The following is a 25,248-nucleotide window of genomic DNA, read 5'->3' as shown; positions in this document are numbered from 1 at the left end:
TGCCATTCACCTCCTGTCCCTCCAGAACAGGTAAGGGATATGCACTCTGGTTTCAACAAGAGGTACATGGAAAACTCAAGGTTACTAACTATCCCTCTTTCATCCTCATGTCCTGCAAAGTATTTAATATGGACACGGCACAGCACACTAATTTAGGCCCTTTGCAACAAAGGTCAGTGTTCCTATCCCCCATAAATTTCAAGTAACCTGCACTGACTAGTATGAGAGTCAGTTTTCCCTATCTGCAGTACTATCTGGCAAAGTAAAAGTTCACAAATGGAAGACTTGGCAGCAGTAAATGGTGTGTATATGCATTAATATATAACTTCTATTTTACACAATGTTCAACAAATGCTGGTATTGATATATACAACGTACTGTTTTTCCCTTTGTGCACAAAGTTTCACTTACTTGCCATCTGCTAGGTTAATGCCTCTAAAGAGAGGATAGTCTTCTGGGCCTGGCTTTCCTGTATGGTCTTCATACAGGAATACAGGAGATCTACCCATCTCCACACCAATTTGCTGGATCCCTTGCTCATTGTAAATTGAGATCAAGAAGGACTGACCTCCTTTCTTCGCTTTTACAGTGGTTAGAATGGAGAAGTCCTCTGGGAATGGGGAAGCTGGAGTGGAAAAGCAGAGAGGTTAGTCAGGTTCTTTTTGAAAATGCTTGCCTATTGAACAGTTGTCTAATTGCCCAGGGGGAGACCGTTGGCAACTAGTTACTCCTACAGATACGTGCACATTAGCAACCCTAAATTTGAATGGGGCAGCATTTCGGCTGCCATCTGAAGATCTGGCTTTCCCCTCAAACTGTGATACAGGGTTGTGATATGATGCAACCCAAAGCACATTGCACCAGCAAGGTCAATGAAAGGCAGCATCTTGAGAGTTACTTGCTCTAACAGCATCTTAAATAATGATCAGAAAGTCTTTTCTCCAGCCCATATGTGCAATCTAACAGAGCCAACAGCCTTTCCCATTTAAACTAAAGGACAGCAAGAGGTCTAATTTTCTGGGATGACGGAGCTCCAGTGAAAAAAGTAGAGGTCCTAAAAGTGGTCAATCTGTTATTTGCACCAAACACCCTTCCTTGGTGCATCCTGGCACTTTTCAGGAGACCCAGCAAAAACTATTTCACACATCAAGAGGTTTCCAAATTGACATGTCAGAAGGACACAGGGAATATCCTATGCCTGTTACACATTCACAATATTGAAGTGGTTTAAGGGAACAGGGGAGTTCATCACATTTTGTCTGTTTGAGACCAGAGCAGAGCATTCTGTGGCTGTTTCACTGGGTTGGTTCAAATAAACAAACAAACAAACAAAAAAAAAGACAGAAAGCAGAAATAAATCTGGTAGAGACATTAGTTTGTCTGCATTTTTAAAAGCAGCTAGCAAAAACTCTCCCTAGCCTGTCAGACACAGTTGTCTAATCCTTCAAAGAAAGCAACTGATTTCAGGTGATTCCCACAGGTATTTTTGCAAGGTTGAAGGATTAAAACAGTTCAGGGTATATACTGTCAGTACAGAGCCAATACACTTCACAGGGGAAAGGGTCTATTCCCAGCAAGTCCAGATCAACTCATCTGCAGTTAAGTCAATGTACACATTACCAAGTTACACACACTCTGCATGGGATACAGCTCCTCAGTTTGTGTTCTCTCTGCTATTCTAACAGAAATAATACAGATGGGAGAGAGGAGCCCAAAGTGAAAAATCTGCATGCATACCCCAAACAGGAGGTCTTAAAAACACCAGAAGTGTTAGCAGAGGAGCTTGTTTGATCAAATTATTATTAGAGATGGGACCTACACAGCATAATCTCTTCACATGCCGCATTTCAGTGGAGAGACTTGCAGGGTATCTTTCCTTTAAGTTTTAGGCTTTCAAAACAAAAGTTGCATTGTACCACTGAGTATCTGGATGGGAAATCGTAAACCAAGGCACTGCACAGTAAAGTGGGGCAGTCCTGTCCGGGGCAGCGCAGCAGTGCAACGCGCATGTGGCGCGACTCTACGTGTGTGGCAGCTGGCTGCACGCGGGGAAGGGAACACAATGGATCATTTTTAGACTGCAAATTCATAGCCATATAAACCACAAATATGTCAAGCTCTGTGGCCAGAAGCTTCAAATAGACTTCCTGCTCCCCTTCAGGCTTTTCTTAGATGGTACCCTAGCAGGCTGCATAAGAGATTTTGACCCAGGGAGAAGGCAGAGAACAAGTGGGAAATTCTGACCACAGCAAAGCAAGGAAGGTCATAAGCAAGAGGTCACAAGATCACCTTCTCCACTGCTCTCTAGGAGCTTGCTGTAGCTTTTATTAACCATTGCTTATTTTGAATGTGTTTAGATACTACCTTTAATTGAAAGCCGTGTCAGAAAGGGCACATTTAGAAACAGATAGCAACAACTGTCCCACATAGGGGAAACACTGCAGGACACAGAATACCTACAAAGACATCACATTTACCTCAACTTAATATCCCTTAAACACTAGGATAAAAGCATTCAGCATTATTCTGAATAGAGGACTTGCAGTCAGTAATTAAGAGCCATGATTATGGGCCAGTTTCCCTAGGACACAGACCTAGATATTTGGCAAAGGAAGACGTGATTATTGTGCCTCCCTGTAAGACGAGCTGAGCTTTATCTCCCTCCTGCTGTATACAAATTCTCCTGTAGCTCTGAATCAAGACCATATGCCTTCCTGGTTCCAATTACAGACTACAGTTTTGTGTCTTTTATGTAAAATAGTTCATGTCCAAAATTTCATTATGAATCCACAATACAGTACCTTTCAACTTGGACAAGCTGCCAACTCATTAAAAAGCTGCTTTTAATTTTTTTCATTATTAAAATGTCTCCATGGTGATGCAAGTTGCTCAACCCAAATAACCATAATGGATGAATTATAGCTGACATTACTCTGTTATTGCTCCGCTATCCTGGCAAAACAACAATGCCTTTACTGTCAGAGTTAGAAATGACCCAGGCTATTGAATGATGTATGAAAACCCATCCATATAGACAGCAATAAATACATCACAATAAATATATGAAGCACAGAAACCAACCCAAATTCCCTTAAAGGCAGAGATATCCACTAACAACAGGTTTGGGATTATGCCCTTATATTGAATTCCACTTCTTTAGATGAGCTCACACAGAGATGTTGCACAGCCATCTCTTCACTGAGGGGAACAGCACCAATGCTGAATTTGGCTCAACATAACTCTACCCCATTGCCAAGTCCTTTCAGGACTGCTGTGTGCAACATCCTGCAAGGCAAAGGGTTAATATCCCAGATCTGCAGAGCTGTAGCCACAGGAGACTACTCCACAAGCTATCACCAAGGAGAGCCAGGATGGGCACAGATAAAACACTGATCCCTCTGCCACACTCAGCTTTCCATGCTGAAGCCATTACCTTCCCATGAGCACATTACGTCTTCGGTGTGCTCTGAGAGTTAGTTGTCTGGGAAGAATTAAAACCCATATACCACTCTGGTAGCTTGACTTGCTGGAAGGGAACAGTGACCCCGGGAATGTGTTTGAACTCTGGACCTCTGCCTTCCTTCATCTTCCATGCTTTCACTGCACTGCCCTCAGGAACAAGGGGGTGGGAGGGATTGAGGGGGGTCTCCCTCCACACACACACCACAATTCACCATCAGTTCACAGCACCAGCCCAGCTCAAACCAGGAGAGTCAGGTTGAGCTGCTTCTTTAAACACTGTGACCAGAAATGGAAGGCTCCAGGGCAGTCTGAGTCTTCAGAATAAGGACACTCCTAATGCTGATCTTGCAGGTGTAACCAAATGGGGCCTGTTGCTGATCTAGGAAAGCTGTAACAGCTTGAAAGCTGTAACAGCTTAAAAGAAAAAAAAAAATAGAATGAATTCCCTGATACTGTAGTGAGCTGATCCAGGTCCTGATACCAATACAAAGCAGATCTATTGTGCAAGACAATTTTCAAAGGACAGCTATTCAAAGGTCTCAACGTTCTGGCCTTGGTTTCATCTGAGAAAACGTTCAATTTTGGAATGGCTCGTTTTCCTCAGAGATAACTATTCAAGCTATAATAAAGATTTCTTGGCTCTTAAATATACATTCAGACACCCACAAGCAGCACAGAATATGAAGTCTGTTAAAAGAATGCAAATGACATTTTGCTGGCTGCCGTTGAAAACTTTGCCTTTGCTTTTGCTAGAAGAGTACAGTTTTGATAGGAAGCAAAATTTAGGCAGCAAGGAGAGAGCATCTCAGCAGATTCTCACTTTTGTGGGCTTGAAAAACGACAGGCTTTTATATGCATGTGCATATATGCATATCTCTACCATGCTTTGTTGGCTGTAGCTACAGAAGCAGAATGCAAAGCCCATAAAATTACCATCTTAGAAAAACACCAACTTCTAATTACAGCACAAAATATTATGTACAGTGTATATTTGCCTAGGGTGCTCTATAGCAGAAAAAGTTGTGTTACTACCCACCCATCTGCTGATGTGAAGTCACTAAAACCACATCTCCCCTAGTACAGGGCACTACAATTACTGTGTTATCTTTATCTCCACTCATTCATTTGGTGGTATGAGCTGAAGTCACATCTAGCTATGGAAATATACTGAGACAACATCTATGGATCTGATGGAAAGCACTGCGGGTGCTTTGCTCTGGTCTTTGCTTCCTGTTTCCTTAGCAAGCAGCAGACCAGGATCAATCACTTTGGAAGTCTCAGCAGGAAGACAGACATGCTTCAACCTCTACATGGTTAGCCAGACTATGGAATGATTTAATGATTCATCTAGTGATTCCCTGATGACACCAAGGAAACACCATCCAGCGCTCTCTCAAGAAAAATGAGAATGCAAAACAAGAACTTGAAGAGGATCCATAAAGTGGGACAAAAATCAAGAAATCTACTGTAATACTGACCTCTTAGGACCAAGATCAAGCTCGGTACACTGACACGTTAACCTTTACCAGAAACAGCATTAGCCATTCACACCAAATAGCCAGAAAACTATCTATTACTTCTATATTTGGTGGTCTTGGTGTTGTTTACTAGTGTCCACAAAGGTCCCTAGCCAAGATTTCACAGCAGTTAACACGACTACTGGAAAGCTCTTCCCCAGATCTGGTCTGAATCTGTATTCCGAACTGGAGATGTTTCTTCAAACACTCGTACACCAAAATTGAATATTCCCTATATCCACTGGTGCAGTCCACAGGGAGTTGAAGGCATGAACTGGTGGAAAAGGTGCAGTTGGACAAATGACAGTCATTGTCAGAATCTATCCTGTCCCAGCCAGGGATCCCAATAAAAACAGGGATAAAGGGTCCATTGTGGAATTCACTTTGTAACCCTTAGCTGTTCTGCTTTGCCTGCTAACTGTACCATGGAAGACCTCCAGCCTTCAAGCCAAGGCAGGCTGCACCACTGTCTCCACCACAGCCACTCTCCCCTTACTGTCCACTCTCAGTTATTACACAAGATACACGGGAAGGATATTCCTGGTGCTCATGAGCATGAGGTATTAAATATAGTTTGCCTGCTTACTGTCCCAACAACATAAGTCTTAAAACAACCTTAATGACAGTCTTCAGTGAAGGAAATGTAGGACTAGAAGATGGAAGTGCATCCACAGCACAGCCTGAGCCCTCGTTTAGGCCACTGACTGGGTCTGATACAGCATGCTAATCAAAAGCATTGGTAGCAGCACACCACATTACCTCCAATTTAGCTAATGATTTTGTAACATTTAATTTCTTACAAACACCAGAGGGGGGAGAGAGTGTGTATGCCACTTGCTTTAAGTCATCTGCAGCTTTGCAACTGAGTTACACAGTGCCCTTCTGCCTGCTGTTCAGTAAAGTTCAGCAAAGGTGTGTTTTTTGCTGCAAGGAGGAGCATGTTGCCATATATCATGCCTGTCCCTGAAAGACATGAGGAACCCTCTCATACAAGCAGGTCAGATTCATACCTGACACTCAGGCTCCCAGAGTCCAGACACAGGATTTTCCACAAACCTATGAAGTCCTACAATACCTACTTCCCAGTATCCCTAAACTTCCCATGTAAAACAGGGATACAGCAGCACTCCTGTACTCCTCTAGAAGGAAATCTTTCAAAGGTTTTTGTTCAAGATTATGAAGCCTTTGGACAGTGAATAATTTCACTTTTTTAAAAAAATAAACATTTTGCTTTACAGCAGGGGTTGTCCCTTGGCATGAAACATTAAATTTTCCCAATACATCCTCAGTGAGGAATAAAATGGATAGTGGCCAACATGCTCTTTAAGGGCTTTGTGAACTTCCTGCATCTTAGTGGCGTTCTGCAATGAATCCCTGATTTGCAATACAGGCATTTCTTCAAACAACAACTTCTCGGGACGTCTGCTCTTGTGGGGCAGTATTTTTACACGGTGATTATTTGTATTATGAGACACCACAACCACAGAGTAAAACCCTACTGTGCTTGGCACAACAGATATGGAGCAGAACACGGTCCACGTTCCTCTGCATCATCCAAGTGTCTTCCCAGCTGGATCTCACCATATGTTAACAGGACAGTAAAAGCTTTTTAATATGGGAGGTAGCAGATGTAGGCAGAGGCTACCTCCTCAGTGAAACCTGCCTCCGTGTTCAAATGTAATAATGAAAGAGCAGCTATTGCAATACTGTTTGATGCCTGGAAGTTTGCATTCCTTCCCCCCCCCCCCAAACAACAGAATCACTCCTTTGCCAAGGGAGCAAGTGCGCACACAGAAAGTGAAGGAAGTACACTATGCCCCATATACAGCTGGAGAATCCTAGAACAGAACCAGGTATTTGCATATGCTAGAGCCAAATAAGATAGCACAGACTCACCAGGATACAGCTGCTTTGTTGGTGCACTAAGCTGAGCCTCTTTTGTTACTCGATAAGCAACATCTGCTTCTTTTGAAGATCTTCTGCTTGTGCAAAACCCTGTTGTTTTTGTTATACCATCAGGTAAATTATGGAAATCTAATACCTTCAAGAGATCTGCAGGCTCAGCTGTAAAGAAAAGAGAAAACAAGAATTAGCAGGCAAGTGTATTGGCATTTGCTAAGATCCAAATCATCAGCCCATATCACACAAATCATTCATCACAATTTTAAAAACAGATGAAATGTTTAATACATCTGCAAGCATAACATTAATAGCAGCCTCAAAGCTAGAGCACTACTGGTCAAAGACACTAATTCAATACAGAGAGGAACAGTTTGTTAGCTGTCTGCACTAGGAGAGAAGGGAGAATATACTATCTTATTAGTAATAGTAGCTGTATATTTTCTGGATGCCTTCACCCAGTCTCCATCATTCAAGTACATCCTAAGGATTAAGCATCAGATAGGAAAATCACGATCTCAGAGCAAGGCTGTAAATCAAGGCATTACCATTATACTGATATAAATATTTTTATTCTTTTTTCTTAAGTTGGTTGACCCTAAAAATTGTTTTGAGGCAAATACCTGAGTAAGTTTCCTTACAGGATTACAACATTCTCATACCAAAGAAAACTGCCCACAAAGTCGCACCAGCTGAGAACAGGTAAGTCCACAGCTATGCCTCAGGGTAGAAACAAATTATGGTAGAGAAGGGCAATGCTGCAAGTTCAAAGGAGACTGCTCCCACCACCTGCAGGCTGGCTCAGAGAGCCATCCCAAGCTGGAAACAGGGGACTTCCACAAAAACAAGTGCCTGCCCCTAGCTGTTGGAAATCAAGGCAGAGAGGAGCTTCAGCTGCGCACACCGTGGCCACCACTCTCACCCTCCCCTTGGGAGGCACACATGAGGGTTTGGTGCACAGCACCTAACCCCTGCAGGGACAACTGCATTGCCCTCGCCAAGGCTGGCAGCATCCGAGCACCTCCCACAACCCACAAGCCTAGGTTTGTCCCATGCAGTAACTTGCCCTCCTCACCTGGTATTCCCTCGATGACATGCCAGGATTTCTGCACAACCACTCATGCCTGCCAGTGTTCACCTGGGGTTACCCACAACACAAACATCACAGAACAGTGGAAGATCCAGTAACACTCATTTTCAGAAGTGCCTTGTTGCTGGTTCTGTGGCCTAATGCAGCCTGCCACTTCAGCTAGGAACCCGAGGCAGACCGTGGGGGTTTGGCACCTGCAGGCCTTCAGCAGAGGATGCCTCAAAGCAAGCTGCAGGAGCATTTTGACTAATGACACTGAGGAAAAGGTTCATTCCTCAGCACCCCTTCTCAACCACATCCCATTAGGATTAGGGACTGATGAACATTTGTGGGAGCAAAAGCCTCGTAAACCAGCTATTAGAAGAACACTTCTCATGCCAGTGCTCCCTGCACTAGCTAATTTGGGGCTGGTTTACCTCCAGATGTTTAAGTCTCTAGAAGACCAATTACAATGTGCATGTTGCATCTCATTAGCTTCCTAATCTGGCCTTACTCATGTCAGGAAAGAAGGTGCCTCTAAAAGAGGAGTAACCAGATCTGACATTAAACACAAATTATTCTGAATTTTGACCTAATACTTGGAGCAAAGCTCCAAAGAGATGAACCATCCAACTCAGCAAAAGCCTAGCAGTGCCCAAAGCAAGTATCTGCACATCAGCTTCATTCAGCCTTGCCTGGACAATCTCACAACTGTATTCTTTTACCACATAATCCATTATTTTCCCTGAAGAGTTTTATTACTTGGATCCTCAAGGACAGCCACATATTAGGTAGTCCAACATCTGTAACGATAACCAAAACAAGTGCCCTGTCTGGCTAGCCTTCAGCTCTCAGCATTCAAGCTGTCTTGCCAAGGGTATGATCCTGTATCCAACTCATAGAAAACCACAAACAGCCCATCCACCTACATGGTGTATTGCATCACCTTCATGTCAAAAAAAAAAAAAAAAAAACACCACATCTCCAAAAGGCAGAAAAATAAAGAAAAAAAATTAAGAAACTACCTTGTGCTGGGACAAAGCACATTACAAGAAACACCAGAAAGGAAGAAAAGGAAGAAGTTTTACAAGGGAGGGTTCCCAAGGGACCATGCCATACACAAGGGGCAGCATCAAAGCAGAAAGGCTACAGCATGCACATTAGCACTTGAACACAAACACCCCAGCACTGAGAAGAAACATGAATAGATTTTCTTTTTAATATAGTAGTTTGTGGTTACCAAGATCTGCCTAATACTTGCATGGAAAAATCATGTATATTGTTAAATGGTATGAGAAGTTTCCAGTCCAGAGAATCTGGGCCCCTGATGAGAGATTACAAACACATGGCAAATCCAAGTCAACACTGCAGATAAACCAGCTGAGAAAGCCCGGCCCAAGCAGCATGCAGCTGTAACACATCCCCATCTCTCATTCTTGAGAAACAGTCTATGGATAACATTTAGTCAAAGCTGCCCTCAGAGGCACTAGGAAGATCTAAGCTGTAACTGTTTCACTTCATGCAAAAAAAAAAACCCTGCATGTGTATAGCCCAGGCTGACTTTAAGCAAGTAAGAGTTATTATAATAAAACACCATCTCTTCTTTCCAGGCACCTCTCTGGGCTCCAAGAGATTCGTATCAGCCTGTTCCTAGCTGCCTCCAAATTTATTTAAGAAAGAGAGGGGAAAAGGAAAAGAGGAAGGGGGAGGGGATCTGAATTCCAGACTCCTGACATCAGCCTGCTGCTTCTGAAGCAAAGACTGATAGGGGAATTCGGAGACTTGCTTGCAGGACTGAACATAAGCCATTCCTGGGGAAGAGTCCACTACAACAGGGCTGAGAGATCTGCAGAGAACAGGACTGAAATACCCGCAGAAGAATCAATCATCCAAAAGCCTATCTGCTGTCATTACAACAGCCACGCAAACATCTCCTTTAGCAAGGGAACCTCAGCCCACAGGGCCACACAGTCATCTTGCAGGAGAGAAATGTATAGTATCGAACAAGTGAGATTATTCCTATTGTGATGATCTGACAGCTAACAAATTACACAACTTGAGAGGAAGGAAATTCAACATAATATACAGATTTTGTCAGCTCTATACATTTAATGGAATTCTACCACATTCAAGTCATAAGACAGTTGCTTGCCAAAATCCCTTGCAGCAATTGGAGTAAGGTGACAGGCCTTCAACAGAGCTGGACCTCCTCCAGAACTGACAAACCTGAGAGTAGCTAGCAGTCTCAGCTCTGCAGCCTCCAGCTGTAGCCCCATTTCAATGCCCTGTACATCACTTCTCATTTGTAAAGGATGACTCAGCTACCTGGCTACCTCCCCATGGTGCTGCAAGCCTCCAAACATAACATGCAGCCCTCTACACTATCTTAACAAGTACAGAATTGACACCACTCTGGACACAGCACTAACAGTGCTAAACAGACTGTAAACTACACTGGTAGACAGTAGGAGAGGAAACCACCACTGGTCAGATGCACGCAAGCTTGTCTCACCTCTGCTCACTTCTAGAAATCAGAGGAGAGGAAAAGAGCCAGCTTTTGCCCTACAGATTGCTCATATCGCATTTACTCACCAAAAGCACTGGTCTGAATAGGACTTAAGCAGCATGGAAGTCTTCAGTTAGTGCTTTCCAAAAAGATGAGCTTCATAAAGCAGTAACTCTTATTTATGCTCAGCTAACTAGTTCATTCTCCTTTGATTTTTCAGCCAAATCTAAACTCAGCAACCTCCCCCGTTAGGGACTACAATGGAATTGGACAGGGAAGGACAGACCAGACTGACCAGAAAACTACCTACAAGGTATTTCTTAAACTTACACCAGGTTTGGCCTTCATCCTAGAAACGAATTAGCTGTTGCTTTATAAAAGCTTTTTTTAGCTTAGTATTTCACAAATATTACTATGCAACATTACACACAGGATCATTCTTTCAATCAAGATGCACAGGCTGCCCAAAGAGACCAACAGCTCCACTTTCACCCTAGTGCATTGGAGAAGGGTGGTGATATAGCTGGCACATGGAAATAGTGGCCAACCACAACAGTCAAGGCCAACCACAATTGATCTGACAGGTTTGGGGGGGAAAGAAGGTGAACGCCTCGGTTCACATTAATTGGTGCTACAGGCCTCTCTGCTTCACCTCCTCAAAGGAGCAGCCACAGCAGAGGGCAAAGAGGGCAAGAGACACTTGCACCTCGCAGCCAGAGTCCAAGGATGCAACGGTCCCTGCTGCCAGTACGTGAGCTGGGCAGCTGCAGAAGCAGGATGCAGAGTTAGTCTCATAAAATAACAAGCCCTGGTGCACTGGACCCTACCCTACATCCAGCAGACTGGAACAAGGGCTGTTTTGTGCCAGATGCTGTCCCAAAAGCTTCTGTGCCCAAAAGGTGCATTAAGCCCTTGAACAAGACAGAGGGAACATTATTCCCATTTTAATGAGGCAAAGTAGACAAATGACTTGCTGATGAACCCCACAGTGGCAAAAACAGGAGTTAAATCCCCAGTTCCTCAGCATCTGACCAGGACTTTAACCACAAGGCCAATCTTCCTGTGTTAATCAGGTTCCTAATTAACTACCTGATAAAACCTGGGAGAGAGGCAGTCAGTATTAACTTTATAGCTCCAGGCTGCAGACTGGCCAATAGCCACCTTTCTCCCCCTCCTTCCCTGCCCACTTTCTTACACATTAACATTAAAGCAAATGAAGCCACATGCACTGAAACAGCTCCCAGCTGGCCTGGGCACAGGCACCAGGCAGGATAGGGCCCTCAAGCCTTGCCTGCTCCTCCCAGCAGCTCCCAAGTTGACTCCTTGCAAGCAGGACAGATCATTGGGAACCCAGGAGGTAGTCGCCTTCCTAGACCACCAGAAATGCAGGAGCCTAGTGGAACTGGTACTATCAAAACACAGCTCCAGGTGAACTTAAAGCTCTGAGGCCACATGGAGAAACATGGCATACACAGCACCAGCCAGAGGTCATTAGTCTAAGCCACATATGTGCCTGTAATCATCAATTTTAACACGCAGAGCAAAGCTCTTGAATGAACCCCAAAGCCTTTTTGCCAAGCGTCAGGATACATAAGTTGCTTATACATTACTGGCGGGTATCTGCATTTCCAGTGTCTGAAACATTACTAAGCCGCAAGTAACAAGCCTCTCAACAATTCTCCTCCATCATTTTTCTGATCATTTAATTAAATCCCTATCCCCAAGGAAATCTGTAATATTTAAGCTTACCATTGAACTGAAGGTTGAAGTTATTGCAGCCTTGCAGTACTAGTGACAGATATTTCCAGTGACCTTCCTCCTTCCACAGGTGATGACATTTATTGGTATTTGCCCTCCCCTGGCCCAGCCCTACCTATCAGGGCATACTGAGCAGCCCCAACAAATCAGGCTTTCAGAACAGGATTCTAAGCTACAAAATTCAAGTGCATTTCTTCTAATCATATAAGGTTTTAACAAATCTGTTATTAAAGTTGTACCTTCCAGTGTTTCAGAATGTGATGTTCAAGCTTTCCAAGATGTCACTCAGGCACTCAGGAAGTTTTTTTTTTTAAAAAAAAAAAAAAAAAAAAAAACTAAGCAATTAGGTGACTCCAGGAGCAGAGACTTTCAGAACAAGAAAGCAAAAAGCCCAACAAGCTATCCTGGGACTGCTCATGCAAATCCAGTAAATTGGCAGTGCTGCTTTGCATCTCAAAACAGTGCATATTTAGCACAAGGGTAGACAAGGATTCAAGGGCAGCCCATTACCCAAAGCAATCTGCTGCCTGAGATGCCAGGCACCCCAAGGCTGAGTAACCCAGCATGTGTTTGGTAGGAGAAATGCCATTTCTAGTACAGAGGGCACATCTGGAAAACCTACCCCAGTTCTTAATGGCTTACTGTTGCATTCATTTGATTGCTAGTGAAAGGCTCTGGCTTGACATCCCTGGAGATCAAAGCCAGTTCTTTGAGAACATTTGCAGTAATGAGAGCAGCAAACAAGCTCCTACCCCATGCCCAGCTAATTCCTTCCTCTACTGGCCTGGAAAGAGCATGTACCTACCAGTCAACAAGGACAGTCTACTTTCCCTTCAGGCCGGGGCCCTCATTGCAATGAGGGCTGTAACCAGAGCAGTTTGAAAACTCCAAACTAGCCCGCACCAAGATCAACCTTTTCCCATTTACAGACCTATATTTTCTAATGGTACTGCAGTGAATTTTGTAGCAAGAGGTGGAATACTGCTGAAAACAGGCTTCCTATTGCCTACCCCGTTAAAAGGATCACACTCAAGGATCTCAATGGATCAGGAGCTAGAAAGGTAGAGTGTTTTAATGTACCAAAATTGCACATGTACCACTAGCACTATCTAGCACAACACACACTGCCATCCACGAGCCAAGATGACAGCTATGCTGCCAGTCAACCAGCAACGTTACAGCTGTATCCAAAACTGGCCTTAAGAGGTCATAGAAAGCCTTCCTCTCTTCCTGAAAACCAATGCCATTCCAATGTACTTCTGTAACTAATTCCTAGTATTTAAAAGATATTCAAGGAAATTCTACTCTTCCACCTCTTTTTCTGAAAATACCCTTCACAGTAAAATATTCTATCAGCATCTTGAAACACACTCTTACTCTGCACAGACCTATTTGTGTAGTCAGTAATGGAAACATTTGGAGGGTCTAGAGAAGAGGTCACCATCATGCAATAGAAAATCTTTCTTCTATAGTTGATTTCATACCAGCTGAAGGGCATCCAAAGACCTCCAGGATTTCATGACACAGCACTCAGTCATGCTATAGCTTATGTGTAATTATTGCCAAAGATTTGAGGTCATAGGGTGGAAAATGAGTAAGCATTAGTGTTCCCACTCATTCTAGGCCCACACTGCAAACTTTCCCATCATTTAATACATAACCCAAAGTCTGGGTATTTGCATCAAAGCATCACATCACTAACAAACCAGCCAACCTAAAACAAACTTTCCATCTTAGCCCATAGCAAGCAGTAACAGTAAACAAGGAAAAAAGGATTATTTCAAAAGCACCATCTCCTTAAATACCTGAAGTCCCACAGAAAGAAGCAGCATTCTAGAAAAAAAAACTTATATGATGTACTGCAGTTAACCTGCCCACAAATATCATGGATTAGTGAACTGGCTTAAATTAGCTTGTTTCCTCAGCATGTAGATTAACTGTATCCAAACTGTCTAGCTTGAAGCTAGCTCAGTTGCACCCACCCTATTGTCCCAGCTCCTCAGTCAGCAAGCAACTGGACCCAGGAGTCCTGGCCCTCTGCTCCAAGCCGTTGCTAATACAGCACATCGAGTAGAAGTGTTTCCACGCACAGCATTCACCTGAGAAAAGCTGCCTTTGCTCTCCCTGCCTCATTAACTCTCCATCTCGTCTTAACCAGAAAGAGGGACTCATTTCAAGGCCAAAAGGGGAATCACTGTGACCATCTAGTCCAAATAGTTGCAAAACAGATCATATTTAACAGCTGAAGGACAGGCAACTCATCTTTCTATGTGTGCTACCTCTTGCAGAGAATTCAGAAAAAAATTAAGATGAAATCTGAAAATGAAGGGTTATCTCCCAGTCTCAGCTACATCAAGGTAAATTCAGACCTCGAAGCATAAGAGTTGCTCCAGGTTTGTCAACACCACCAAGACTGACGAGAGTCCCAAACAGGAGCAGACACAGCTCCTGTACCCAGCCAAGCAGCTAGCATGACCTTGGACAAGACAACTCAGTGGACATAAAAAGCAGCTCCACTGGCTTTAATAAGGCAGGACCCATTTGTACCAGAGAATCTAGCCCTTGGCATTCCCATTTCTCATTTTTGCCATCCTTAAGCCAGAAAATCACCAGCTTGCAGCATTAAGACACTTGCATCTGTCACCCAAGAACCTGCAAAGTTTTACTAAGCTTCTTAATTAGCCAAAATACAATATATCCTGCACAAACAGCAGTAAGCAGAGCACCATCCTGTCTCACTCACCACATTCTCCCCCAAACAGAAGAGGAAGATTCTGCAAGGCTGCCTAAATACAGAGGGAAAACGTTCCCAGGAAGAGATGGAGATGTTATTGTCTACTTCTAGAGGAAAAGGTGATCTCCAGCGGAAGAACAAAAAGCCTCCAAGCTGGGAAAGGTCAGCCGAGGGTGTGTTTGTGCAGCAGCATCGTGGCGACTAGGAGGCAGGAACAGCCAGCTGTGACTCAGCAGACACACAGCGCTTTAATCCCAATCCGGGAAACCCAGCCAAGCGCTGGATCCCTCCAAAAGGGCGCTGAGCCCCGCTCTGCTGCGGGCAGCAGTGCTCTCTGCCCCTCCGCCCACGCTCCTTCCTCGCCACCGTCTCAGCAGGACCACGCCGGGACAGCTGCCCCGCCACGCGCAGGGGGTTCACGCTGAAATTCCTGAGCACTGACAGCACTACTGTCAGGGCAACGCGCCGGATGCTTTCCGCCCTGCGTGGAGACCAGCTAGGGAAAACAAGCAGTTCCAAACAGTGGCAAAGGAATAGACCTTTCCCTTCACATCTTTACCAGCTTCTGATTTTAAGAAAGAACACTTTTCCATTATTAATTTCCTTTAACACTAATTGAACACCAAATTCTTCCCTAGCCTTCACCAGGCAGCTGCCCTTACCAGTAGTCAGAGCAAGAGGACCAAACTCAAGCCAGCAGCAAGGAGTGCTGCAGAGCATGCCCACTCATCCTGCAGCTGGGGTTTCTCTGGCAAGCTGCTCGGGTTTTCATGTCTTAGACCACTGCAGGAATTATTTGAACATCAAGAGGTAAATGCTCCTGCACAGATCAAAACTGGATGCTGCCTCATAGCTACTCCTATGTCTCTACATACTTCTATGGAGCCCATAGGCTCTAATTCACACTCATGAGATTTCAACAGTCCCCACTTCTTATCTAAATGGTTTTCACCCACAGTTGCACTCCTTGGATTACTAAATCAAGATGACAGAGGCCAAGTCAAAGCATAGACAAAATAATAATGGAAAATCCCAGCTGCCATCCTTCAACCATCTTCTGGATAGACCTTCAGCATCCCAATAAAACAGTGATATATTTGGACAAAGAGGAAAGGTACTTTAAGAAGGAGAATCAAGGAATGTGAACTGCAAAATTGAAGCTGTAGAAGTTTGTTCCCTAGGAAGTGGCATAATACAGCAAAAAAAGCAAACTACAAAAGGGTCAGACACTCATCTGGCACACATCAGCTTGGTTCCATTAACTGCAGAGCTGTCATTTCACATTGGTCCAGATAGCTGAATATTTCACCAATGACTCATGTTGTTCCCCCCCCCCCCCTCTTAAGGCCCAAATAGTCCCAACTGAACAAAGAAAACCATTATACTATACAGTGTCAGACTCAAAAGCATATGCATAAACCCAAAAGGGAGAGGAACAAACCCAGGACTGACATACTGGAGCAGCTCTGCAAGAACATACTAAATTCCAAGGATCAAATAATCTTTGTTTCCTTGAGCATAAATCATTTTTTGAAAATAATCAATTATTTGGGTTCCTAACAAAGCAGTGGTGTTAGCAGCCAATATCAAGCAAAGAGCAGGCCTTCCCTCCACCAAATGCAAATAAACCACACAAAAAGTCTTAGCTACAAATGCCACCCAGAACCTGACTTAAAGACACAACACAGAAAAATAGTAAACATAAGACATCTGGGGAAATCCCATCCCCATTCAAGTCAAGGAGCAAATATGTCATTTATTTGAAATAACTGAGGATTTCAGATTCTCCCACCAGTAGGAAAAAGGTGCTGCAAGACTGCCTCCACAAGCCTAGGACAGCCCGATGAAGGAAGAGGGGTGCTAAGAGGATCAGACACGAGGCTGAGCTTTCTTCTGGTGTCAGTACAGCTCTGGCCAGGGAGATTCCTGCCGCGTGCCAGCGTGGGAGCCATGCCACGCTGCTCAGCCTGAACGCCTCCGTGCCCGGCCAGGAGCAAAGCGAGAAGGCGGGCAGTGACGCATCGGTCCCTGGGAAGCTAGGGACAGCCTGCTTGCACGTGCCAAGAGCATGCAGAAGAAGGGAGATCCCAGAAGCAACTTCTGATCCCTTCAATAAGCTGCAGATCCCCATTCCCACAAATCTCAAGAAAAGGTGATTAGTGCAAATCCAGCGCGCAACAGGGAAAGGGCTGCTTGGCCCAGCAATGGGCAAGAGACCAGTGGCTCCCACAGCACCAGTCACAGCTATGTCAGAGGGTGAAAAGCCAGTAGCACACAGCATCCCTGCCCCTGCTCTTCAGCAGCCTCTCCCAGCCCTGCACAAACCAATGGGATCTGCACTGGCAGTTTTCTCCAAAGAGGAGGCCATGACCCAACCTCCTTCCAAACCCACCAACTGTAGCAAACCATTGGATCAACCCATAAGAAAAGCACAAAGCCTTTTAAGGCAGAGCACAGCAGCAAGCCCTGCTAAATCCCTCCACCCCTCTCTGGGTCACGTCAGTGCTCAGTGCGACTGTTCAGTGTCCAAGGATTTTTTACAGGCTCGTCCTGACAGCAGGGTCAAAGATATAGGTGAATCACCAGCTTCGCCATCCCTGTCGTTGCCTCTGCTCACATACTGCAGCAGCAGAGGAGATGCCTTGCATACCATTCAGCCCACGGCCTGTCCCAACACTGCTCCGGCCAGGAGCCACCCTGGCTGACGCACCTCCCTACCCGACTGAGCAGGGCTGAGGGGGGGGCCTTTCCAATTCCCCCATCAGTTGAATCACATATTTCTAGGTCACTTTGACATTTTAGGAAGTTTTCCAATAGAAGCTTGATTGCTAGCAAATATCTTGCCCTTTAAAAAAAACATGAGGGTGAATGGGGTCTAAAGTTTCCGGCATTAAAACTACAAGCTCATGCAATCAGATCTGCAAAAAGAAACAGTGACAATGCATGTCTCCATTTTTCTGGAGTGATTAGTTAAGAGGTCTTAAAGAGCTCAACTTTAGGAGCAGTTTCTGAAAGCTAGCCATAAAGGGATGGAGGTCTGGTGCAAACAACAGGCACTGTCCTTCCCCCCTCAAAAAATCTCTAGTTCCTTTAGTCAAAAGGAAAAAGGACAAACCACACCCACTTTTTTCTAATCCTTGCAAGGTCTCTGGATCACCTCAGCCCTGAGGGGGCACATACAGAAGTACCAGGCAAGAGAAAAATCACATTCAAGTTCTACCGTTCTTCCTGAGCAAAACCTTGCAATATCCTCTTGGAAACCAGAGCTGCATAGGTATAGCATTTGATGCTTTCCAGATCAAAAAGAGTCTGATGCAGGAGTTGTCCTACCTGCCCACAGCACTAGCCTTTTCTGGAGGAGGCAAGGAGGAACCACTGCACTCCCACAACCACAGGAACACATTTCCTCCTCTGCCAGAACAGCACCATGGGCTGGGCCTTACTGCCCACAGACACCATCTCTCCCACACCAAGCCACCTCGATGCAGGAAAGCATTCAGCTTGAGCACAGGCCCCTATGTGCAGGGCAGACTGCTTTGGAGCCTGGAGCAGACACCTCTGAGGTCCTGGCCTCCATGCCAGGGACCAACATTGCTCAAGAACCTAAGCCACCTTTGGGACCCTTGTCAGGTCAAGGCAACCCAACCAAGGTACTGATTTCACAGCAGACAAATGACAGCTTTAAGCAAAATAGTTTATTGCTTTTATAAGCAATCATTTTCTGACTTGGGGCTTATAGAACATCCGCCTTTCCCAGGTTCATTGACCTGCATCTAAGCTAGCCACGGTCCACACAAACTCCTGCAACTCTCCAGAGCAAACTCACTATACAGGAGCTTTTGAAGAGGGGAAGGAAGGTTCAACACTTCGGATTTGCTCTAAGCAGCATCATGTTTTTTCAGACAATCTGGCAATTGTACAGCATTTGCATTTAGGTATAGACAAGTGACAGGAGACATTCTTGGGGTGAGCTGATCAGGCCACATTTTAAACATTTGCTGATGCCAAGAGAAATGGGATCACCCGTGGCCTGGCAAGTGCAGGACAGCTACGTTCCCTCCCAGCACCTTCTCACCACACCCAGGGAAGAAGGGAGATGTTGAAGAGCTTATATGGCAGCAGGTTTTCAGGTAACCATGGCTAGAGTTGCCTTGTTACGAGGACATAAGGGACTAAGATAGAAGATGCTGTCTGTCCTATTAACTAAGCCAATACAGTCTGGAAAAACCTGCCAACATGGAAAAGCTTTGGGGAAACATAAGCTATTCTACAATAATACCCTCTTTACAGCCTTCCTCTAACCATGCCCAGCCCTTTTATTTCTTCTATGGTATTGCAAGTGGATTGCCCAACTATGAGCTTAATTAAACACATTATTACAAGCACCCACGTAATTAGAATCATTTCCACCACAGTAAACATTGCAGCTCCAGTTGGGCTGGCAATCAGCATTACATCCTTAGCTCACTGCTTTAGCCACCTTAAAGAGAATACCACAAAACCACCAAGGAGCTGACTGCAGGGCACTATCCTACACCACACAGGTAGCCCAGCTGGACCACTGCCAGGACAAGGTCATTTAGGAGCTTAAAAACTTGTTTTCATGCACCATGGGTTTTTAGTTGTCCATAAAGTTAATAGGACTAGGCATAAGTAACTGCAGCAATTTTAAAAACATATTATTGAATATTTAGGAAAACACACTGAACTACTTCCAACACTACGGGATATTTAAATATTTTGAAACAAATGTAAAACTACTCCTTCCTTTCAGATGTTTAAATCAATAGCTCTCAACATTTTATATCTGTATTTGATTTTCCTTCAAAAATGTAGCCAGAAGGCAAATCTCAAACTGATACCTGCTTGACTTCATGAAAAGGTTTCTAAGGTTTGTTCTCCAAAGTTTTTTCAGACATGCTAGCTCCTTTGGGAGTTTTATATAATCCATGCCTTTACAAGTGATGCTTTGCAGAGGGAGAAGGAATAGGGCAAGAAAGATGCAGGCCTGAATTAATGACCCAAACTCAGCCAGCCACAGCCAAGAGTTTCATCAATACACAATAAACTCCACCAAAACTAGAACTGTGATGCCCTCAAGGGAAGTTTGCAAGCAGGAAGAGAGAAGTGCACCAAATCAATTACTCCTCAATGATTCTCAGTTCTAATCCATATTTGTTCAGCAGATCTTACTCCTGATAAGGTGCTTAAATGTATTTGTTACCATCAATAGCAAGAGAACACTATTTTACTTTAGGCTAATCCAGTTTCTTTATATACCAGCTGGAATAATACACAAGCAGCTGCTGTCTAAGCATGCACAAAAAAGGCTCATCCAAATACAACACTCCAGTTCCCAACTCCTTTCCAACTTCTTGCCCCATTATAGACAGGCCAGGAGTATGCAGTGTATTCCTCTACTGCCCAAGTGAAGAAATGGCACATGGGGAGGGGCTGCAGTGAAAATACTTTGAAAATAGCAGAATTCCTCCACACCCACTCGCAAACTCCACCATCCGGACCAGCAGCACTGCCTCTTCTCTGACAGCAAGAAGCCTTGGCTCGGACCTGCAGTCCAGCAGCAAACAGTGGAAGGGAGGTTATCATCATCAACTGAGCACATCAAGCAGCATTAGGGTAATATCAAGAAACTCACATTCAGCCTTGACTGACCTTCGTGATCGCTGACCCTTGGTCCTTCGGAGAGAAAGCCAACTGATTAACCCACCCTTCTGCTTAGGGCAGAGAGGCTGTGTCTCCATTACAAATAACCATCATGACCCAAATACAGGCTAATTACCCAGCCCCAGCTCCCTCTCAACTCCTACATGTGATGGGAGACATGCAGAGAAAAAGCCAGGATCAGAAATCTCAATTCAGCTTCAGGAGCCAGTTTTGAAGACACGACAGATTTTTGTTAACTGTGGCAAAACTCCTGCAATATCATGGCTTTACCTGTACAAAACCCACAACTACCATTACGGCATTTTGTCAGCAATGACCAAGACACAGCAGAACAACGAACTGATTTAAGAACTTGGGTCACTGTTCAGTGCTTGGCTATATTCTCCTCCCACTCCCTTAGATATTTTATAGAAAATGGGTTAAAATTTTAAAATGCAATTCTTACATTGATTATTTGTGGAAATACCTACCGCACTTTAGTAGTTCAAGAGCTGTTGCAGGTCTACTATACAAGAAAAGGGAAACTCAACCCAAAGACAGCATCTAAGTCAAAATATGCTACTGTAAAAGCTAACAAGAAATATCCTAGATACCCATCCAAAAGCTTTCTCAGGACTCAGACCAACACTGGCCCAGACAAATATTTACACAGTTATTCACATGGGCTTGCTTTAAATAAAGAGCCTTTTGTTATTACTACTCTGGCATCAGCCATCTAATTAGAGGCCAATGATAGTTATAAAACTCACTGCAAGTTTTCCAGCAGTATTGATAGGAGTGCTACTTTAGTCATGAGTAATACCAGAGCTGTGGTCGCTCTCCCCATTTGCTTGGTGAAACTAGGAAGGGACTATCAGAAAAGGATCATCTTCCTGCAGACACAAGGGGATAGAGAAGCAATGGCTTTTGCCATTGAGCATCTGGCTCACTGTGTGCTGCAGAAATGAAAAGATGACAGGCAAAGATAAAAGGTCCCCTGGCAAAAATGCCTGCAAACATTAGATTCTGAGTTCTAACATCAATACTATGCTACAACACTGAATAAGTCACCTCTGCCATGCTAAGCTTTTCTGAAGGACTGGTATTTTCCTGAAAGCATACAGACTACCCAGCAAAACTGACTCAATTCTGAAGTCCCACCATAACTTAGCCATAACATATTTGAGAGTATAAGTAATCTGCTTAGCCCAGAAAACAGACAAATGAATGCCAATATACTTATGGCCACATTTAATAAAAGTAATGTTTCAGGTAAGGCAGTTTCCTCCAAAGATGAGAAAAAACATTCCTAGCACTGTAGTACAAAGCAACCAAGAGTCAAGCCACTTCTGCCCATGTTTCAGATCCCACCAATGGAGATCACACTAGGGCTTCACACATGATCTCTGCCATTATTCAGATTGCCTCTCTGATGCCAGAAAAGAACAGCAGCAAGAGTAATGCCACTTTGAGCTCCCCTCACCTTTGATGCTTTAAAGGAAAGCAAGGCAGAGGGACCAGTGACAACAGAGCACTTGTAGCAAGGGCAGAGGCTCAGCTGGGTCAAGCATCCCACCACCTCCCTAGGCATCCTCCCTGGCATTTATTCAACTGGGCTTTGCTCAGTAGCTGGAAAGGTCCTTGATCCAGGTCCATCAGGATTTCGCCACACAGGCCCTTTTTATTATGGCTTTATTCAGACTTAGGCATCCTGCTCTCACCAAACCCACTGACCTGGGCAAATAGTCAAGTTCAGCACCTAAGTTCTTTCATGGCCCTGGGCCTCTGGAAATGACCTTCTCCTATTGACTTGCTTCAGTCAAACCAGCCTTGAAGCCCTGTTACCATCCCAGCTGTGCTTTCCTAAAACTTTCCAACTCTAAGACTTCTAAGCAAGAAAGGGAGGAAGAGACAATATTCCCACCAGCGCCTTACTCAGAGCATGCAGGAAGCGACAACTGACATAGCATTCCTGGGCACAACCTTTTCTTTGCACTTGCAGCTCAAAGGGTTTGATTCCTTCCCTCTCGCTCCCCCACACTGTCACATCATTCCATTAGCTGATAACTGGCAATGGATGGCTGAAGTATGCAATCACTTGCCAAATATCTTTTTCTTCCTCCTCTTTCAGTTTTATTGTGCTCCTGAGGCCTTTAGAGCTGGGATTCAAGCTACTGACAGACAATCCATCAGAGGGCTACGGAGAAAAAACAGAAATGAAGCTATCTGGGACCATAAAGCTAAGTTGGAACAGCAAGAAAGGAAATTTCTCACTCCTCTTGATCTTTCTACCCCCAGGATAGAGATGACGAAAGGAAAGGCCTCAAGAAGTTAAGCATTTTCTTTGAAAGCTGCTACCTTCACAGTAACAGGCAGTACACAGACTGCACCTCGTGATGGGTTGCACTGCAAAATGCAAGTCTGCACAGGATCTTCTTGGGAAGCCTGGTGGAGAAGCAAGCTCTCTATTAGCAACCAGCAAGAACACAGGTCACTGTGTCCAGTGCAACAAAGCAAGAGTGCAATTAGTGCTCCCTTCTGCTGAAAGAGAAGATAATAAATAGCAGGTAACCTTCCCATGAACCAGTCCCAAGGCACCAAAGTCAAACACTTGCATGGGTTAAACTGTCTGAAAGCCCAGACTCCAAAGTAATTTGTTCAAAAGAGAATGTGGTTAACACTGAAGATGGAAACTTGCTAGCAAAAGCTCATGTCTAAGTGAATCACTGATCACAGTGGGTACCAAAAGCCAGAGCTTGCAGCTAGTGCAATTTAGCTAAACCAATAGCAGAATCACAACCATGTTTGTGGAGATAAGTAAATAAAGTTTCACTGACATTAGTATACAAAGAATCTAGACTAAGTTTTGCAGCTGAAAAGATACTTCACTCATCTCTTTCCAATGAACAAAAAGCAGCTGAAGATTATTATGCAGTATTTAACCAGCATGATGACTGGTGCTGTATAAAGGATTTCGATAAGAAAAGGACTTTGTATTTGAATAGCTGCATCTGCAGGACATCTTTTCTTAAGTTTTAAGCAAAAAGTGCTTTGCTTCAGATTCTAGGAGAGGTAAATTCCAGTCTCCAGTGTATTTTCAGTTGCCTGGAACTGGTTTATGGCATGACCCTTTAATCATAGTTGGGGGTTTAAAGAGCTCAATCACAGCTTTGATCTGTCAGGCCTGCAATATTTGCAGACTGCTATAATGATGCTTTTCCTATCCTAATACATATATTCTCCAAGTCCTTTCGAAAGATACTTCTGGCATCTTAACTGCTAGCCAGCAAGTTTGATGACACTGAAAAAAGAGCTTGGCACACAGACAAGATATTTAGCATTGCAACAGAGCAAGCACCACCACAGGCAAAGACAGCCAGGTCCTGGCAGCAGCAGAATGCTGAGCCTTTTAAGCAAACTGCCAACCTCTGGTCCTGACAGGCAGCTGGGCAGATTTTCATTCCCAGGGAGAAATAAAGCACCAAACAGAGCAACATCAAGGGTGGCACAAACACTGAGGCTTGGCAAAGGAATCCAGGGGGATTAACATCTTTCACAGTTCTGTGGAGCAACGTGGACCACCCCCTTGCACATTCAACAACAATTCCTACCACATTTTCTCTGCCTTTTAAATAATGGTCAACAGGCAGAGAGAGGGCAGCATAAAAAGCTCTTATCCCCACTAAAGCAGCTTTCCCACCCAAATTGCCAGTGAACTTGATCTTCAGCTCATAATACCTACAATGCATAAACCAAATATAGATTTGGGGGAATTAGTGGTATAAACAAGTAACATGTAGATAGATGCATAAGGACTCTAGAAACAGAAGATTAATCTAGATCTGAGCTATTTCAGAGCTTCCACCAAGCGTAAGATACAACAGTAAATACAAAAAGGATGTCTTAGTGCTGCTTTAAGAAAAAAGATCAAAGGTGAAGAACACTCAGGCTCATTGTCAATAGCAGCACAATGCCATTTTAATCAGACTCAGACTTTCCGCATTGTTTGAAAATAAAATAGATTAGGATAGCTAAAGGATTAATTTCACTGCAGGGCCATTCTGCTGATGTTTCTCAACATCAAGTGGTGCCAAATTTGGAAAGGAATTCATATGTTGGCCACTAGAAGTAGGCTGTTTTGATCTTTGCTACCACTGAAAGACAAATTCTGCATCAGATGACAAATGAGTTCTCTGAAGGGAGACAACTGAACTCCAGCTTTGTAAATAAAGCACCTTAGCAGAGCTAAGGTTTTACAGAAAAGTCTAACACAGCCCATATGTTTCTCACAATTCTTCCAGGTCCTTATTCTCACTGAGGAGCAGAGCATTACACTGCTTTCAAACAATCCCAATATGTTCAGTGGCAACCTACTTAAGAAGGTAAGGCAATAAGACTGGCAGAATCTGTCCCTAAGAGATAGGTAATCAAAAAAATAAATTTGTATAAGAGAACACAGCAAAACAAGCATTCATTTGCATGAGGCTGAGAGGTGTAGTCAGCGTGTAAAGAAGCACACTCAAACAAGCTCTAATATAGCAACTTAAACACCTACAGCAGAGTCACAGCCCCAGGCTCCAGGTGTGAATATACAGCCAGCTTCTTAGACTAAGCTACCCACGATCCTAATGGGTTTCAG

General features: G+C 44.1%; 1 protein-coding gene across 2 annotated transcripts in view; it reads right to left on the bottom strand.

Annotated features, from left to right (window-relative positions):
* Nucleotides 1-25,248, bottom strand: part of COL5A1 (collagen type V alpha 1 chain) — a 168,265-nt gene that overhangs the window by 123,238 nt on the left and 19,779 nt on the right. For both annotated transcript variants that reach the window (XM_062591272.1, XM_062591273.1), the window contains exons 2-3: nucleotides 6,876-7,043; nucleotides 412-625 (exon numbers count right to left, since the gene is read on the bottom strand). In XM_062591272.1, the coding sequence (XP_062447256.1) occupies nucleotides 412-625; nucleotides 6,876-7,043 (382 nt within the window). The remainder of the gene's footprint in view (nucleotides 1-411; nucleotides 626-6,875; nucleotides 7,044-25,248) is intronic.

This window comes from Rhea pennata, chromosome 18, assembly GCF_028389875.1.
Source record: "Rhea pennata isolate bPtePen1 chromosome 18, bPtePen1.pri, whole genome shotgun sequence".
In the NCBI taxonomy this organism is placed as follows: Eukaryota; Metazoa; Chordata; class Aves; order Rheiformes; family Rheidae; genus Rhea; species Rhea pennata.
This window is presented reverse-complemented; position numbering and strand designations above follow the sequence as displayed.